At 38.1% G+C, this 18,730-nt stretch overlaps 1 protein-coding gene and 1 pseudogene across 1 annotated transcript; one reads left to right on the top strand and one right to left on the bottom strand.

Annotated features, from left to right (window-relative positions):
• Nucleotides 1-12,731: 12,731 nt before the first annotated feature.
• LOC149254239 (fasciclin-like arabinogalactan protein 21) lies at nt 12,732-13,172 on the top strand. The gene has a single exon (XM_089454731.1). The coding sequence runs from the start codon at nt 12,732-12,734 to the stop codon at nt 13,170-13,172; it is 441 nt and encodes a 146-aa protein (XP_089310857.1).
• Nucleotides 13,173-14,465: 1,293 nt separating this feature from the next.
• On the bottom strand, nt 14,466-14,990 carry LOC149254238 (UDP-glycosyltransferase 72B1 pseudogene; annotated as a pseudogene).
• Nucleotides 14,991-18,730: the final 3,740 nt, after the last annotated feature.

The raw sequence follows: 18,730 nt of genomic DNA, 5'->3' as shown, positions 1-18,730 counted from the left end.
TTCGGCATATCTCTATACTATCTGTAGGACATTCCCTCAAGGCATGCTTCTTCCTGCAATTTGAACAGAACACGGCTAGGGCTTTTTCCAGTTCCTCCTTTCCTGTTTCTTGTTAACCTAGAAAACATCTAATTGAGAAGACAATGTGCTAAGAATACCAGTCTTAAAATTTTCAAATAAATTAGTCATTTCAACTTTGGTTACTCCAGCTCCAACAATTGACTTGACAAGCCTAGAAGTAGTATCTCTTGTTCCCCCTCCAAATTTATAGTTTCCTCTTGAATATCGATGACATATCTCACATACTTCATCATAGCCAAACTTTGATATGTCACCTCCTCCCGTCAGATTCAAAATCTCTAGATATTTTGGTCTAATTGCTCTTAGCAAAATTGTTCTTTTAGTATCGTTGCTCAGTTGATTCATTTTGGATATCCACATATTATACTACAATCTCTCCACCAATTCCTCAAGACTCTCCTCCTCCCTCTAATTCATGCCAAAAATCTCTTCTCTGAGGTCCCTAGTCTTGCAATATTATTGATACTTTCTTAAGAATACCTTTTTCATTTCCTCCCAAGTGGTGGTGGAGTTTGAAGCCAAACCCATAAACCACCTGAGAGTCACATCCTTCAATGTTGCAGGAAACGACTTTAGCTTCTAAGCATTGGAAGAATATACATATCTCCTGCATAACACATCGAACTCGAATAGAAAGGCATCGGGATCTTCACTAGGAACACCGTGAAAGTTAGGCAAGGCTGAAAGAGGAATATTCTTCATCTGAGTAGCTCCACCAGCCTCCCTGATAGGGAATTTGAATGTGACTAGTTCTTCTTCCTTCTCATTGTATCCATCTGTGTGACTAGTCCCCTCTTCATGAGCCATTCTGGACCAAAAGGAAGTGGGGGCTTTATAAGCTACAGATTCTGCGGAATCAATGGTTTGGAATTATGGTTCTTGAACAAGATTGTCAAGGAATTCCTTTTCAGGTTGACCACTAAGCAAAGATATTGTTTTCCTTGTGACAGGAGATTTGAAGTGGGCAGCAACAATATATTTTCTTGTAGATGCTACTACTGTAGAAGAATGAATATATCCTGGGCTCTTTCGGTACCACAGACCTCCTAACCGGACTCTTCTTCTCTTGTTGCCTTATATCTTGCAGACTTCTTTTTCCTTGCCAATGTATTAGTAAATGAAGTGGTGCTCACACCACCACAAAAGATGTTTGTAGATGTTGGACCCAACCATCTTCTATGAAAACAAATTAAAAAGAAAACTACTTACCAAACAATTAGGACACGGCTTTAGAGAATTTATAACCTCCTCCGATGTGTGGGATTTTTCCTTCATCTTACCACTTCGACTCCCCCAATCCTGAAAAATCCTAAATAATGCATGTAATACAAAAACACTTTAGTATTATCCCTTTAGCACCTCCCCGACAACGGTGCCAAAATGTTGAGTCCAATTATGGCCTTATAATTTGACTAACATAAATCATCAACCCAGGCATGTAAGCTTGTGAGATGCATGCAAAGTATATGTAGGCTTAACACTATAAGTGTTGATTAATCTAACTAGCCAGTCACACAAAACCAATGACTCTTTCCTGCATCAACCACTTAGCATCAAAGGCTATAAAGTGGATCAAACTTTCCTCTACAACTCTTAAGATTGCCGATGATGATTAGGAAAATATATAGAAATCAACTTACAACAAATTTAGAAATTCAATCAACATTAGAAATTAAATCTTCATTAACTAAATTCCACACATGAATAGAAAACTAGTTCAATTAATACAGTGCTACTAATATATTAGAAAGAGTGAAATAGCTATAAAAATAAATTATTGCTACATAACATAAATAAAATGCATAAAGACTAAACTATGGGAGTTGTAAGCAAAGGGGGCCCTCCCATACTCACAACCCCTTCAATTTAGAAGATTTTGCTCACTAAAATAGATAGAACATACATCTTTATATTAATCTGAAAAAGATACAATCGAGTACAATCTAATACACAATCTTGTGCTTAAACCAACCCAACAATCTAACCCCCTATCATAGAAACTAGGACAAAATTTATACATTTACAAAGCCCATATATGGCCCGAAATAAATGATACTACTAATCTAGGCCATCGGCTAACAGAACTGTTACAAAATATCAATTTTAGCCATACTGGGTGTAATCCATGACTGAAAGCATGGATCAGACAAAACTCGTTACATGGCTATAGCTTTCCTCCAAACGACCAATGAGGCAAGGCTTTTGAACCTAGGCAGTGTTGTTGGTAGATCTGAAATGGCCACTAGGATAGAACCACATGTGATATATTCCCCATAAAACCCATGTTCCCATTTGACTTAGATATTCGTGGAACATGGCTAATCGCCGATGTTGCTGTAGGAAATCGGGCAGTTACAGGAAATCCGCTACTGTAGGAAATCCAGCGTGTTGCAAGAAATAGAATCACAGAGATGTCTGCAGGAATTATGGGTCTATTTTCGAATCAAAACAAATCTACATAAGAACTCGAGATTAGTTGGCATGGTAATTAAATAAAGAACAACTAGCTAAGGAATACTCAAAGTTAAGGTAAAAAATGCTTTTTAGTGTTAATTTGCCCACCTTCAGCCTACGGTACCATTTTGGCAAAAACAAAAGTATTCTAACCAAAATAGGCATAGTAGGGGTTAAAGATAGTTCAAAATGGGAGAGGTAATGTATTGAAAAAGGTGTCAAAATCTGGCAAAACCAAGCCCCAACACAAATGGTTTATAGAGTGTAGGAACTATGTTGGTTACTCAATCAAGTTCATTTTGAGGAGGAATTTGAAGTGCCAATATAAGTCAATAATGTAAATTTACTGATCAAATTGCTCATGTGTGTTCCCAATATCTGTTAACTAATCTAGGAACTCTGAGAGAACCTCTCTGTTGAAGATATGATGCCTCTAGGTGGTTTAGAATCTTGTTCGTAGTAGTAAATTTCTCCTCTGTGAACATGTGCACATCGTTAAGGCATGTTGGAGGGCGCAATCAAGAAATTCATGTTCCACCCAAATACTTTTAAAAGAAAGAATCCATCATAAGTTAGAAAGATCAGATGCAAGGTTTGATGAGGGCATGCAAATCTTTAGTGGGGTGAGTATTGAGTCATGAAAATGACCATTATTTTACGTATTTTTTACTATATTATAATAATCTTTCCCTAGACATCTATTCCACTTTTCCATTAGTTTGTTTTACTTATGCTTATATGTGGAATTAGAATCAATATTTTCTAAAGCTTTTATTTTAGTACTATAACTGATTTTATCGGTAAAGATTAGAAAACAACATATTTTATGTCATATTTGAAAGATGGTTGAAAATCATGACAACTGCAGTTATATTTAGATATTTCAGCTTTGCAAATTTTTACAACTAAGGTCAAAATTTGAATTTACTCTTCAACCTTTGAAGAATTGATGAGGATGTGGGATGATCACAAAAGTATCTTGGATAGAAAAGAAACATGCAAGATTTTTTACTAAATATCTTGGATGTGTTCATGACAACAATTATCTACACTTCATGAAGTCACATTAAAAGTAAGAGGCTAGAGTATATACTTGTTTAAAATATTACAAAATTTATTCTTTCAATATATTTATTATCATATCAATATTAATTAATTATTTTATTATTTTTTCCATTTTCTAAGAAGATTGTTAAAATTCCAAAAGGCACGTTAGGTGATATTCAAAACATGTTGATAAGAATAAATTTAAAAAAATGTAAATGACACGGTCAATTAAATGACCATAACTACATCATAGTTGAACCATCCCAACAAGAATGTGCGTCAAATATATGTTTGAATTCATTCCTTTTATTTTTACGTAGCTTGAGAGTATAATGATTACATGAAATGTTATATTCAATCATTTTTCTATTACAAAAACAAAACAAAATGGAACTCAATCATCACATAAGACAAGATGGAAAGGGAGAAAGGTCGATGTGCGTAGAGGGCATAGAAAGGAGATAGACATAATTCAATAATGCTTAGCCTTCGATAATAATTATCTAAAATATTTTCACTATTTATATACTATTTTTGAATAAGAAATATAATGAAAATTTCTAATTTTTTATTATAATCATCAAATAGTAAAAAATTAAATAACCTTATAGCCTATAAAATATGTAAGCAAATTTCATGGTTTATATTTTTGTTTCATATTTGCATGGATGTGAAAGAAGAAAAAAATATATCATAATCAAAAGTACCTTAAGCAACATGTTGTTTCTTTATATTCTTCTCATCACATTTTACACAAAAAAGAACTATAAGTCATACAAACATCATCTACACACAGTAACCTAAAATAAATAATAATTACCCCGTAAGGGGTTCCCTCTGAGAGGAACTCCCCTCCATGTCGCGCTGTCTGGTTATGGGCCCTTGGATAGATTGTTAGACGATGGAATAAACTCCAGCCATTAGATCGTCTTCCATCCTTAAGACAGTTGTCACTGAATGATGGGCCTTTTCCCACCACATCGCCCACCACATCGCCAAGGCCCTCTTCACCTAGGCCGATCTGCAAAAGCTGCCCAACGGAACAAACCTGGAAGCCATTGCCGCCCACTGCAGCCTCGTCGTCACAGGTAATTGGCAAACCTGGAAGCCATTGCCGCCCACTGCAGCCTCGTCGTCACAGGTAATTCTCACGGAGGTGGCCGCCAAGATTCCATCTCTCCCTCCACTCAGATGCCGGCCGAGTATCATCCACTGTACACCATCTTTACTCTCAGCGACGATTCCGTTTTCTCAAGCGAAGGCCAAGAATTTTCGAACAATGTGAGGTACCATGAACAGGGACTACAGAAAAAGCCAGAAGAAAGACTGTTTCGACCTCGTTAGGAGGATTCAACTGTTACTTCCATTGTTTGAAGAACTTCGAGAATTGCAGGGACCCCTTCCTCGGGTGGCAGCGGAGTGCTTTTCTTCGCTGCGAAAAGACTGCTTCAACGAATTGCATGGAAACATTTTCATGGTGTTTTCCAGCTGTCTTGTATCAGATACAGAAATACACGGGAAATGGTTTGGTAACTTACAGCTTTTGAATCCAATATGGAGGTAATCCAGGCTTATGCATGAGAGGCATAGGCTTAGGCTAATGGTTTAAGTTCTTTGCAATCGATAACTACTTTTTAACGAATACCTATTTTTTTATTCATTTTATCTGGAGAAAAAACTGTAATTTCATTCATAAGATGATTGGAAATTACATTCTTCATATACACATCCTGTGTGTATTCTTAGTCAAAAAAGACGATGATTACCTATGTATTGTGTGGGTAATCGCATTAATTTAGTTTGTGTTGTTGGGCAGATTACTTGATTTTACAGTTTCCTCTATGTTTCTGTGGCACATGCTCCGTATGGTCTAGAAGGCAACCCAAGGATTTCCTATAGTCTATATTGTGTGGGTAATGGCATTAATTTAGCTTGTCTTGCTGAGCAGATTGCCTAATGTTAAATTTTCCTATTTTTCTTGGGCACATGTTCCCTGTGGTCTAGAAGGCAACCCTTGGATTTACTATAGTCTGTGCCCTGAGATAGGGGATGCCTTGGAAATGTGCCCCTCTGCCATTTTTCTGTAGTCAATGACTTGAGAATGTCACGGAATTTCCCCTACATCAAGGTAATGTTGAGAGTCGAGACATTCCTTACAAATGCTAATGCTGGGGCATCCCCAATACAGAGAGCTAGGCCATTCCCTGTGGCCTGCAATCTGACAAAAATATTTACAATTTTTATTTTTTGTTCCAGTGGTTTCTCAATTGATCTAACAATGACTGTCTGCCTTTGTGTAAGAAACTTAACTATGTAAATTACTTAAGGACATGCATAAACTCTTTTGTAGCATTTGGAAGACATGAGTGGGATTTGTATGAACCAAGCAATTCTGGAATATAGAGCGGATGATCCTGCAAAATATGCATAATATGACTGAATGTGGGCTTTCTATTAGTGGTCAGTTTCTCCAATTTGAATGCTGAGATTGTGATATGTACAAACAACTTACGTCATCCAGACATATTTGTTAGACAATTTATACATAGCTGATTGTATTGGGATACATTTACTGATTTGGACTGCCTGTGCTAATAGTTTCTGTGGTGAAAACTGCATTTGGAAATTTTACATGGACTGCTTTTTAATGATACATTATGCAAGCAATATTTACTTATTTTATTTTATATTGTTTTATGGGTTGATTTATTTCTTTTTCCAAGTAAAAACTTGCCAGGAAATCTGGGATGCTTCCACATTCGTAGATGGCATCCCCAGTAAACTATTTTGGCTAGTGCACCTCACCCAGGGGTATTTGAACTGGACACGTGCTGGCATGAAACTAGCCAAATGTTTTTATGGGTTGATAATCAGATATATTTAAGGAGAGGGAAGGAAATTTATCCTGTCAGTCTGTGTTGTTTTTCGCTTAGGAAAGGCAGTTTATCGTTTTAGTCTGTTGTCTTTTGCTTCTGTCTATCCTTTTAGTCTATAGTTTATACTTGTATGTATGTGTTTTATGGGATGCTGGGATGCTGTTACATGAAAAGTGAGGGAGTCTAACAACTTGTCCTTGAAACTTGCCCCCTTCTTACGGAAACTTGGTTGGAAATTTGTTTTCTTTTCCATGGATCAAGTGCTATGTGCTTATGAGTTGAGGAAGTTTATCTCTTTTTAGCTGTGGCTTTGTCCTTTGCTTCCTTTGTCATTGAAAAATATGCATATCTCCTTTTCTTTAGTATTTCTTGAGATAGTTTTGGTTGTTACATAATTGGGCAGACTAGATTAATCTGAATTGACTTCACAATTTTCATTTCAGATTAAAGTAGGATGATTTTAAACGTGTTGAATGATTTGAAGATTGTATATGTAGTAAAAAATTGGAAATCTGTTCCCTAGACTAGTGTTTGAGTGAAAACTAGGGTCTGAATTGTTTGAGATAAATCTGTTGTGTTCTTTGAAACACTTTCCCTTTTAATGTTTTATAAGTTATTGGGCTTATGAGGTTTGTTCTATTTTGCTGGTTCCCTATAAGTAATAACCATTATACCCCAAAAGGGTATATTTGATGAAGTAAGTGACTTTGTTAATAATAAAATAAAGCATATTATTAAGAAATACATTCGACATAAAAGTTGCAAGCTTATTCATGCTTTCTTTGGTTGTTTCTGTTTCATCCTTGAAATTTCAGTTAAAGTGTTCTGATTGGTCCAGCTACATTTGAGTTGCAATCAGACGTAGGGTGCTGGACAGATAGTTTAAGGTTGAGACAGTTCTCAAAGGTCAATTATAATTCTCTTCAAGCAATTCCCCTTTTTAGCCTTTCCTTTTGCTTGCGTGTAAAATATCTTTCTTTTAGACAAACATCCATTGGCTTTCATTGCATTCCCAAAGTTGTCAGACATCAAATATTTCATTGGCACTATCAATTTACACTGGTCCCTTAGTGCTGTTCTCATTTGTTTTTGAATGCATCTCTGCTGTTTGCTCAATTTATAAGCCATAGCCCCAAATATCACACATCCTTTATGATTCATTCTTCTACCTCGGAGTTTCTTCTATGCTTTGTAATTGATATTGTGCAGTTTAGAGTGGGATTGGAGAAGTTCCATTTCATTTCTTCTGATTTCTGCTGATGCAAAATGGTAGACTAAAACAAAGCCATGGAGGTCGTTCCCATCCCCCCCCTTTATGTGCTATCCAATGTGGCTGTCAAAACAATGTTGAGTGTGGAGAAAATAAAATGAATGTGATTAGCGAAAATAAAATCTGTTCCCTAGACTAGTGTTTGAGTGAAAACTAGGGTCTGAATTGTTTGAGATAAATCTGTTGTGTTCTTTGAAACACTTTCCCTTTTAATGTTTTATAAGTTATTGGGCTTATGAGGTTTGTTCTATTTTGCTGGTTCCCTATGAGTAATAACCATCATACCCCAAAAGGGTATATTTGATGAAGTAAGTGACTTTGTTAATAATAAAATAAAGCATATTATTAAGAAATACATTCGACTTAAAAGTTGCAAGCTTATTCATGCTTTCTTTGGTTGTTTCTGTTTCATCCTTGAAATTTCAGTTAAAGTGTTCTGATTGGTCCAGCTACATTTGAGTTGCAATCAGACGTAGGGTGCTGGACAGATAGTTTAAGGTCGAGACAGTTCTCAAAGGTCTGACAAATTAGTTTGAATTATGTTTTGAAAGCTTAAAATAGTTGCATCATGGGACAAATTGAGGTTAAGAAACATCATCTGGTGCCATATTCACCACAAATAGCCTAAAAATGTTGTTGACGTGTATAATCATTTAATATAATTGAATGCACTTCATATTTTTGGAATTCTCCATTAACTAGCATTTTAAAATCCAGACTTCTAATCTATTCTAGGCTCTAGCTTTAAGGTCTGACTTGTTAATAATAATTAATGTGTATTTTTACGCGGTAAGGCGTTCCCTCTGAGAGGAACTCCCCTCCATGCCGCGCTGTCTGGTTATGGGCCCTTAGATCGATTGTTAGACGATGGAATAAACTCCAGCCATTAGATCGTCTTCCATCCTTAAGACAGTTGTCACTCAATGATGGCCCTTCTCCCACCACATCGCCAAGGGCCTCTTCACCTACGCCGATCTGCAAAAGCTGCCCAACGGAACAAACTTGGAAGCCATTGCCGCCCACTGCAGCCTCGTCGTCACAGGTAATTCTCACGGAGGTGGCCACCAAGATTCCATCTCTCCCTCCACTCAGATGCCGGCCGAGTATCATCCACTGTACATTAATGGAGTTCTTCAAGTCCCCTGAGCTTCTGCGCCTGCAAAACCTCACCATCTTTACTCTCAGCGACGATTCCGTTTTCTCAAGCGAAGGCCAAGAATTTTCGAACAATGTGAGGTACCATGAACAGGGACTACAGAAAAAGCCAAAAGAAAGACTGTTTCGACCTCGTTAGGAGGATTCAACTGTTACTTCCATTGTTTGAAGAACTTCGAGAATTGCAGGGACCCCTTCCTCGGGTGGCAGCGGAGTGCTTTTCTTCGCTACGAAAAACATTCCATTCTGTGAAAAGACTGCTTCAACTCTGCCATGATGGCAGCAAACTGTACCTGGTAATGATCACTTCATTCATTCTCTTCTCTATGCCTCTCCTTTGCATCAACTCTTTCTGGGCAATATGTTTCTTGGTCGTTCAGAAAATCATTTGGAATACACAATGCTTCACCTATTTTCATAGATAAAATTGTGTTTGAGCACATTTCTTTATCTTTCAGCTACACATTACATAGAGGTTTGTTTTCATGGTTTTTAATCACGGCGGAGGATTAATTTGGGGTTTCAACTTTAATGGCGTGATCCAGGCTTTGGACGGTGAAGCAATTTCGGGTAGATTCCATGCTCTGACCGAAGAACTAGATCGTATTCTAGATGGCATGCCATATGATTTATTAGAGATTTCAGATGAAGTCAGAGAGCAGGTGAGTATTGCCTGTTGTCCAATCTCCTCTTCCTTACCCCTATCATATCGATTTTTTCCTTCTCAACATGTCTTGGTACCCCACGCTACATCTTTTCGGTTTCTATCAGTAGGCTCTCGATGCAGACATATTTCAATAATCAAGAAAGTTGCAAATGAATGAGTCCAAGTACTATTCGAGATCAAAACAGAGGATCATTTTGAATCCGCTGAACTGATTCTATTGTATTAGCCTGTTGTAAATGTTGCGGGAGAGGACATTCCATAGTGTGTCGGATATGCTAAAGGGTAGGAAGATATGAAGATCTGTAAGGTAACAAAAGAGAAAACGTACATTTACCCTATCAGGTAGAGATATCCTCTTTTTAACTAACCAGGTTTGTCATAGTTCTACCAAATGCCTTTCCAGACATCATCCAATCGCACTACATTCCTAACCTATTTTTAGAATCAGTTCTGGACTTTAATTTTAGATGTAAAAGTTTTCATTTGATGCTTCCTGTGTGGTTCATCTATCTACTTCGTGCAGTACAATTCCCATATACGAGCCTTATGAACAGAAGGTATTATAAGGAACAGATATTTGTATGACTGACTTTTAAGAATGCCAGATTACCCATGTATACCCATTTATTGCCTTCTTTATATTTGTTTGAGACCAGATTGTTTCACAAGTAATTCTTTTGGCAAGATTCATCTTATTTTTATAGATAATGATAATATTCAGATGCTTATTTTTTAATTGTTTGCCTGTCTTGGATAATTTTATGATATTATTTTTCATTTTTATGTAACTTCTCTCAAGACTCACCCCACCCTCTGGCCTGTAAGCAAGAGTGAGATACACTTTCATTGCTTATGGAAAGCCTCAATCAACAATTAGCTCATGAAGAGTGAACATGTCACATGTGTGGTTTGAAGCAAGGTGGAGATGATAACAATTACTCCTCTGAACCACTTTAGCCAGATCAAAACAAAATTCTATGATGTTATCTGTTCAATGGGACAGACCTCTCCACTTATTTTCTCTGTTTATTCTTTGTTGAAGATATGCTGCTGTTCTTTTTTTCCAAATCTCTAGCTCTATTTGTTTATTTTGACCTACAGAAACCATAGCAGCTTTATTTATTCTTACTTGTGAATCTTTGTTTCATATTTATATTATTTAGTCTGCCAGCAAGGGGATTTTTTTTTAGTGATGTTGGTTTTCCCTCTTTAGTTTGCATTCCATTCTGATGTTTGGTCTAAAAAATTTGGACGACATTGCGCTGAATATTCATAATGAAATTCTTTTATTTTTCCAATGGAAAACTTTGTAACTTTTATATTTATGAAAGAGAAAGTTACATTCTGAAGGAGTCGAGGAATTGTAAACGTGAGAAACCATTAAGTGAATTTTGCGTATTGGTTGGATCTGAAATTTCATTCCGCATCAGATGAGTACGTACACTTAAAATTTGAATAGACCTTCAAAGAAATAAATTGAAAATGCGACTAAAAAAGTAGCTTGCTTTCTTTCCCTCCAAAATATTGACAAGAAACACATTATTTCATGATTTCCAGTTTATCTCACTCTGGGTCTGTCCAAAGTATGCAGGGTGGTGCTCGTTGGATCTAGAATTTAAATCTGTTGGACACCTAATCTGCCAAGGGTTAAGGTGTGGGCGTTGAACGGTCTAATGGAGTCCAAGAGACCACTTGGAATGTGAAACCAAGGGTCACTCCTATGTATTATAAATGTGTATTATTGTGAATAATAATGCATTCAATACTTATCCTTCATATTTGGTCTTCCCCATGGTTATGTTTAACATGGTATGAAAAGTGCAGGGGATTTCCTACCCTACTCAAATTTGAGCCACTGGTTTTGTGGCGTCTCTGTGCATGACAATTCTACTATTAGTCCCAAATGTAATGAATGTGCCATCAGATAAATTCTAGCTGCATTTTTTGCCAGTTCTGTCATAGTAACTCCTTTGTTCTTTGTCTACGCTTCAGGCTTTCAGGCACCAGCATGGGCTCCTCCGACGCCTGTCACCTGCGCTCTTCCTGTCACCTGAGTTTTATGCAATTCTCTATGTGTTGAATGCTATCTTTTGTGTAGGATTCTCCTTCGACTAGCACGCTGCCCATACCAAGTTACTACGCTACTCTCCCCACTTGCGCAACGAAACTGTGCGTTATTTTCTGTTCTTTTGATAGTCTTCATACGTTGCGGCACCCACACCACCTCTCCAATACATACATAGTTGCCACTCCTTAGCTCCGTGGACCTCCTCCCAATCCAAACGCCTTACACTCCAAACGATGTATTCTCCAAACGCTTTAACTGAAATACCATTCATGCTTTGTGTGTTATTGATATTGTTATCTGTTTTTGGAGGAGTCAAGCTTCTTATAGAGAAGCGTGATATGTGCACTAATATGATGCATCAATTGTCCTATTGGGAGCGAAAGAGAACGAGATCACAGGGATCAAAGGCTATTATATGTCTCTACAACGTATTGCCATCCATAGCTCTCACTGACTTCGTAACTCAATATTCTTTTGGCCACACAGAATTCCAACCGAGAATCTTGTTACGCCGTAAGGCGTTCCCTCTGAGAGGAACTCCCCTCCATGCCGCGCTGTCTGGTTATGGGCCCTTAGATCGATTGTTAGACGATGGAATAAACTCTAGCCATTAGATCGTCTTCCATCCTTAAGACAGTTGTCACTCAATGATGGGCCTTCTCCCACCACATCGCCAAGGGCCTCTTCACCTACGCCGATCTGCAAAAGCTACCCAACGGAACAAACCTAGAAGCCATTGCCGACCACTGCAGCCTCGTCGTCACAGGTAATTCTCACGGAGGTGGCCGCCAAGATTCCATCTCTCCCTCCACTCAGATGCCGGCCGAGTATCATCCAGTGTACATTAATGGAGTTCTTGTCTCGCATCCTGACATTCTCAATGACGGGCTGTTAGCGATCCATGGCATCGACAAGCTGCTTCTTGATCTTGATCTTGATCACAGTAATTATGACACAACTTCGGGAGCCCCTGTTCCTGCAATGATGTCACCATCACCATCATCATCAACTAGTCCTAGTCCTGATCATCCCCTGAATGTCATAACGCCCTTCATGCTGTAAGATGCAGCGCTCAGTCTTAGAGATCGCGGTTACAACATCCTCGCCTTGGCCATGCGCATCAAGTCCCCTGAGCTTCTGCGCCTGCAAAACCTCACCATCTTTACTCTCAGCGACGATTCCGTTTTCTCAAGCGAAGGCCAAGAATTTTCGAACAATGTGAGGTACCATATGGTTCCCAACATGAGGCTACCTTTGGCAGATCTGGTGCAGCTTCCGGCGGGCACAAGACTGAAGACTCTCCTCCATGGGCAATCGCTGGTTGTGAGCAACAGCAAACCCTTCTCTGTCAATTATGTGGGTATAAAGATTGCGGATGTTTTCAGCAACAGATGGGTAGTCATGCATGATATTCTTCGGCCGCTCATAAGCTCTGTGGATCCGATGGAGTGGGCTTCCAGCGACAGCAGCGAGATTCTTCGGTCCCTCTTGATGAGCTCAGAGGATCAGATGGGGTTTTACAGAAACAGCAGCACTGGTGATCATCATGAGTAGTAGTAGGTCAATAAGGAGCTAAAGATTCTTTTATTTTAGTTGCTGTCTGTGTATTTGTGATGTATTTTGCCTTTGCAATTTGAGTACAGTGGTATCCATGAGAAATCATGTCCAGGAAGCAAGCAATTAAATGTCTATGAATGCAGCATGTTATGTTCCTCTATCAAGAAGCCACATTTTGCTTGAACTGTAATGGAACAATGGCAATTTATATAATGGTTCTGATTCCTTTAATTCTTTTCTTTCATGGTTTCTTAATTTTCTGTATGTCAAGTATGACTTCGCGCTTTCAATTCTTTTCTCTGTCATGAGAATCTCCTTAAGCCATGGATTTTCTTTATCAATGGGAAACAACCATAGAGCTGAGATGGTTCAAAGAGAAACTAAAATGGAATGCCAGTAAACGAGTAGAATTCACAGAAGAGGCCAGATCGCCATAGATACTGCATTGCCAATAATAATAATAAACATGCCATTTCATCCAGATCCTTCAAAGAAATGTGAGGGTGCAATCTATTGATCGAAACTAGCAAAGTCTGCTGAGCGTTGTTAAGAGCACACGTAATGAAATTCAAGATTGCAGAATATTAAGGAAATTTGATTACTAAAATGTTTTGGAATCTGCAAATCAAATTAAATTGCCTGAAAGTTATATCGTAATTCAATCACCTGAAATTTATCATAATTACAAGGATGCTGAACACCATTTAGCACTGATATTTTCCATGCATGAAGAAGTCTGCAATTTTTTGTGTCGAAGAATAGCATTCAAGTCTAATGGGCTCAGAGAAGTAAATCTAGGATTATGGCACGAATGCTTATGCAACTGCGTGAGTGAACTCTTTGAATTCTGGCATGGGGTTGTGGTTCATAAAGCCTTGCACCATCTGCAAAATAGTTTTAAGAGTGGATAGGTATACCCTTTCAGGAGTTCGGAAATATTTACGCCGTAAGGCGTTCCCTCTGAAAGGAACTCCCCTCCATGCCGTGCTGTCTCGTTATGGCCCTTTAGATCGATTGTTAGACGATGGAATAAACTCTAGCCATTAGATCGTCGGTGAAAAATGTTGTAGGCGGTTCAGATTATTGGAATGTCGTAGGCAGTTGAGAATATTGCGCTTTTTAGAAACCATTTTCGTGATGTTTTCCATCCTTCAGACAGTTGTCACTCAATGATGGGCCTTCCCCTCAATTTTGCCATCCCCTTCTTCATTTCCATTCCCCCTCTCCTTCCATTAATTCCCTCGCCGCTCTTTCCACTTCCTCTCTCTTCACCAATGCATCTGCGCCCTTCTACGCTTCAATGCCCACCTTCATCTCCTTCACTAGAAGGAAGGCATTCATTCTCTGTTCAGCAAAGAGAGGCCAAGCGATCATCGACACTCCATGTAAGATGCCTTCGATCGTTGAATTCCAACCGCAATGAAAAAGGAAACCGTCTGTGGATGGATGAGAGAGGACAGCAATCTGAGGCGCCCATGAATCCACCACAAATCCACGGTCCTGGATTCGAGTCTCGAAACCCTCAGGTAGAACCTCCCTCATATCTGCTTCGGTAGTCATAGTGGATTCAGTTGGAGGAGGAGGCTCCTTACGCAACACCCAAAGGAACCGCTGCACACTTGCTTCTAGCCCCAAAGCTAGTTCCTGAATCTGATTCTCCGACAGGGTGCCGCGGCTCCCAAAAGAAACGAACAGAACTGTCGAGGCGGGCTGGCGGTCTAGCCATTTGAGGCAGCCCTCCTTCTCAAACTTCTCTTCAGATTCTGAAAGAGAAAAAGCTATTAGCAGCCCAACGGGATAAATACAAGGGGTCATTTCAACAGCGCTCAGAACCTTCCTTCCTTGAGAGCTTTTATTTGTGCTGGTTCCATTTCTTGGCATGTGTTTATCAGAATTCCATGAGCTTCCTGAAGCCGAAGGGAATGTTGAATGAACCAGTTGAATGAAATATCAGATCTGTATAGAAGAGGGTCTGGCAAATCTATTCCGAGAATCGGCGGAAGGCCCGTCAGAAAGAAATTATAATTAAAGTGGATGTAGTGTATATGTGATGTGGCAATGTCATGGCCTGGATTGTCAATCATAGCAACTCTCTGATTAGGATGTGGTTTAATATGGGGATATGTGTTCCAGCTTTTTGAATGCATGTGAAACTAAGCTGCGATGTTGTAGTCTTCTAGACTTGTGTAACTGGTTCTGTTTCCTTGGTTAAGTGTAGGTTTCAGTTGATCAAATAAAAACTGCAAATAAGTACACTGATGACACCATCTATGCTGGAGAAAAACTTATAATTCCTTGAGAGGGATATGGGAGCTCAGATTATATTTGAAAGTTTGTAGTACAGGTTGTCATGGAATGTGTATGCAGTAATTTTCACAACAGCGTCAAGTCCCCAGTCTTGATTAGATATAAGAGGTCGTCCAGTCCAGTTTGAGTTTTGGATTGTTTATGGTAGGTTATCTATCACAAATTTTAAGGAAATATGTGATAAGCCAGTTGGAAATGTATTTGTTTTGTTTATACAGGTTTCTTTTAGATTTGTTACTCAGGGGCATGATGTCATGTTCTAGAGATACCCTGTCCATGTATCTTTACTATCTCATAAAATGCAAGTTGAATGCTAATCATGCCAGAGTCCAGTGATTCTTTGGAAACTCATGTAGCATATGGGTGATTGGTGTGCCCTGCATGACAATGCTACCCTGCGTTTATTAATAAGCTTTATCGTTGTATTGAACTCTTGTATTTTGGTGAGTGGTCTGACTCTATTTATCAAGTATCTTTATTCTTTGTTCCACCTTATTGTAGAGCATTTCTTAGCGTAGTTGTTGTTCAGCTTTTTGAATGCATGTGAAACTAAAGTTGCCATCTTGTTCCCTTCTATCCATTGTATAAGACTTGTGTAATTGGTTCTGTTTCCTTGGTTGAGTGCAGGTTTCAGTTGATCAAATAAAATCTGCAAATAAGTACACTGATGACACCATCTATGCTGGAGAAAAACTTATAATTCCTTGAGAGGGATATGGGAGCTCAGATTATATTTGAAAGTTTGTAGTAATGGTTGTCATGGAATGTGTATGCAGTAATTTGCACAACAGCCTCAAGTCCCCAGTCTTGTTTAGATATAAGAGATCGTCCAGTCCCGTTTGAGTTTTGGATTGTTTATGGTAGGTTATCTATCACAAATTTTAAGGAAATATGTGATAAGCCAGTTGGAAATGTATTTTTTTTGTTTATACATATTTCTTTTAGATTTGTTACTCAGGGGCATGTTGTCATGTTCTAGAGATACCCTGTCCATGTATCTTTACTATCTCGTAAAATGCAAGTTGAATGCTAATCATGCCAGAGTCCAGTGATGCTTTGGAAACTCATGTAGCAAATGGGTGATTGGTGTGCCCTGCATGACAATGCTACCCTGCGTTTATTAATAGGCTTTATCGTTGTATTGAACTCTTGTATTTGGTGCCTCCAGAATTATTAATTTCCAACCCATATTGCGATGTGAATGATTAGTATTTGTCATTTGGTATGCATAACAAGCTTTAACTTCTTTTGATAATAAAAAATGCAAGCTGCATACTGGCATTTGCCTCTCAATTGGACTATTTAACAGTTATTTTCCACAAGTAAATAAACAGTGTTCATTTCATGAATGTGAAACTAAGCTGCCATGTTGTTCCCTTCTATCCATTGTATAAGACTTGTGTAACTGGTTCTGTTTCCTTGGTTAAGTGCAGGTTTCAATTGATTAAATAAAAGCTGCAAATAAGTACACTGATGACACCATCTATGCTGGAGAAAAACTTATAATTCCTTGAGAGGGATATGGGAGCTCAGATTATATTTGAAAGTTTGTAGTACAGGTTGTCATGGAATGTGTATGCAGTAATTTGCACAACAGCCTCAAGTCCCCAGTCTTGATTAGATATAAGAGGTTGGCCAGTCCAGTTTGAGTTTTGGATTGTTTATGGTAGGTTATCTATCACAAATTTTAAGGAAATATGTGATAAGCCAGTTGGAAATGTATTTGTTTTGTTTATACAGGTTTCTTTTAGATTTGTTACTCAGGGGCATGATGTCATGTTCTAGAGATACCCTGTCCATGTTTCTTTACTATCTCATAAAATGCAAGTTGAATGCTAATCATGCCAGAGTCCAGTGATTCTTTGGAAACTCATGTAGCAAATGGGTGATTGGTGTGCCCTGCATGACAATGCTACCCTGCGTTTATTAATAAGCTTTATCGTTGTATTGAACTCTTGTATTTTGGTGAGTGGTCTCACTGTATTTATCAAGTATCTTTATTCTTTGTTCCACCTTATTGTAGAGGATTTCTTAGCGTAGTTGCTGTTCAGCTTTTTGAATGCATGTGAAACTAAAGTTGCCATCTTGTTCCCTTCTATCCATTGTATAAGTCTTGTGTAACTGGTTATGTTTCCTTGGTTGAGTGCAGGTTTCAGTTGATCAAATAAAATCTGCAAATAAGTACATTGATGACACCATCTATGCTGGAGAAAAACTTATAATTCCTTGAGAGGGATATGGGAGCTCAGATTATATTTGAAAGTTTGTAGTACAGGTTGTCATGGAATGTGTATGCAGTAATTTGCACAACAGCCTCAAGTCCCCAGTCTTGTTTAGATATAAGAGATCGTCCAGTCCAGTTTGAGTTTTGGATTGTTTATGGTAGGTTATCTATCACAAATTTTAAGGAAATATGTGATAAGCCAGTTGGAAATGTATTTGTTTTGTTTATACAAATTTCTTTTAGATTTGTTACTCAGGAGCATGATGTCATGTTCTAGAGATACCCTGTCCATGTATCTTTACTATCTCGTAAAATGCAAGTTGAATGCTAATCATGCCAGAGTCCAGTGATGAGTTTTACTATCTCGTAAAATGCAAGTTGAATGCTAATCATGCCAGAGTCCAATGATGCTTTGGAAACTCATGTAGCAAATGGGTGATTGGTGTGCCCTGCATGACAATGCTACTCTGCGTTTATTAATAAGCTTTATCGTTGTATTGAACTCTTGTATTTGGTGCCTCCAGAATTATTAATTTCCAACCCTTATTGCGATGTGAATGATTAGTATTTTTCATTTGGTATGCATAACAAGCTTTAACTTCTTTTGATAATAAAAAATGCAGGCTGCATACTGGCATTTGCCTCTCAATTGGACTATTTAATGGTTATTTTCCACAAGTAAATAAACAGTGTTCATTTCAGATGGTATTTTCTCTTTGAAACTGTGCCTCTGGACAACAACTTGCTAACTTAACTGAACATTCATAAAGCTCTGCAAAATCTTAGTAGTTCATGGCCTATTTTAAATTCTATCAAACTTATTCGAACTAACACAGTATTTACTTAAGCGGGGTCATTTCACACTACTTAGTACAATAGAATGATCTTTCTTGAAATAGAATAAGTACTTCAAAAAAGTACCTATGAATTTTACTCATAGTTATTTGACTTTAACCTTAACAGAATCCTCTGCGGAATCCCTATATGTCTTCTGGTACAATGTGTCTCTTGTTTTACCCAAAAA

This window comes from Pinus tabuliformis, chromosome 7 (genome assembly GCF_031772625.1).
Source record: "Pinus tabuliformis cultivar Carrire ecotype Pingquan chromosome 7, CPIR1, whole genome shotgun sequence".
Classification (NCBI taxonomy): Eukaryota; Viridiplantae; Streptophyta; class Pinopsida; order Pinales; family Pinaceae; genus Pinus; species Pinus tabuliformis.
The sequence above is the reverse complement of the archived record's forward strand: the minus strand, read 5'-3'. Positions and strand labels throughout refer to the sequence as shown.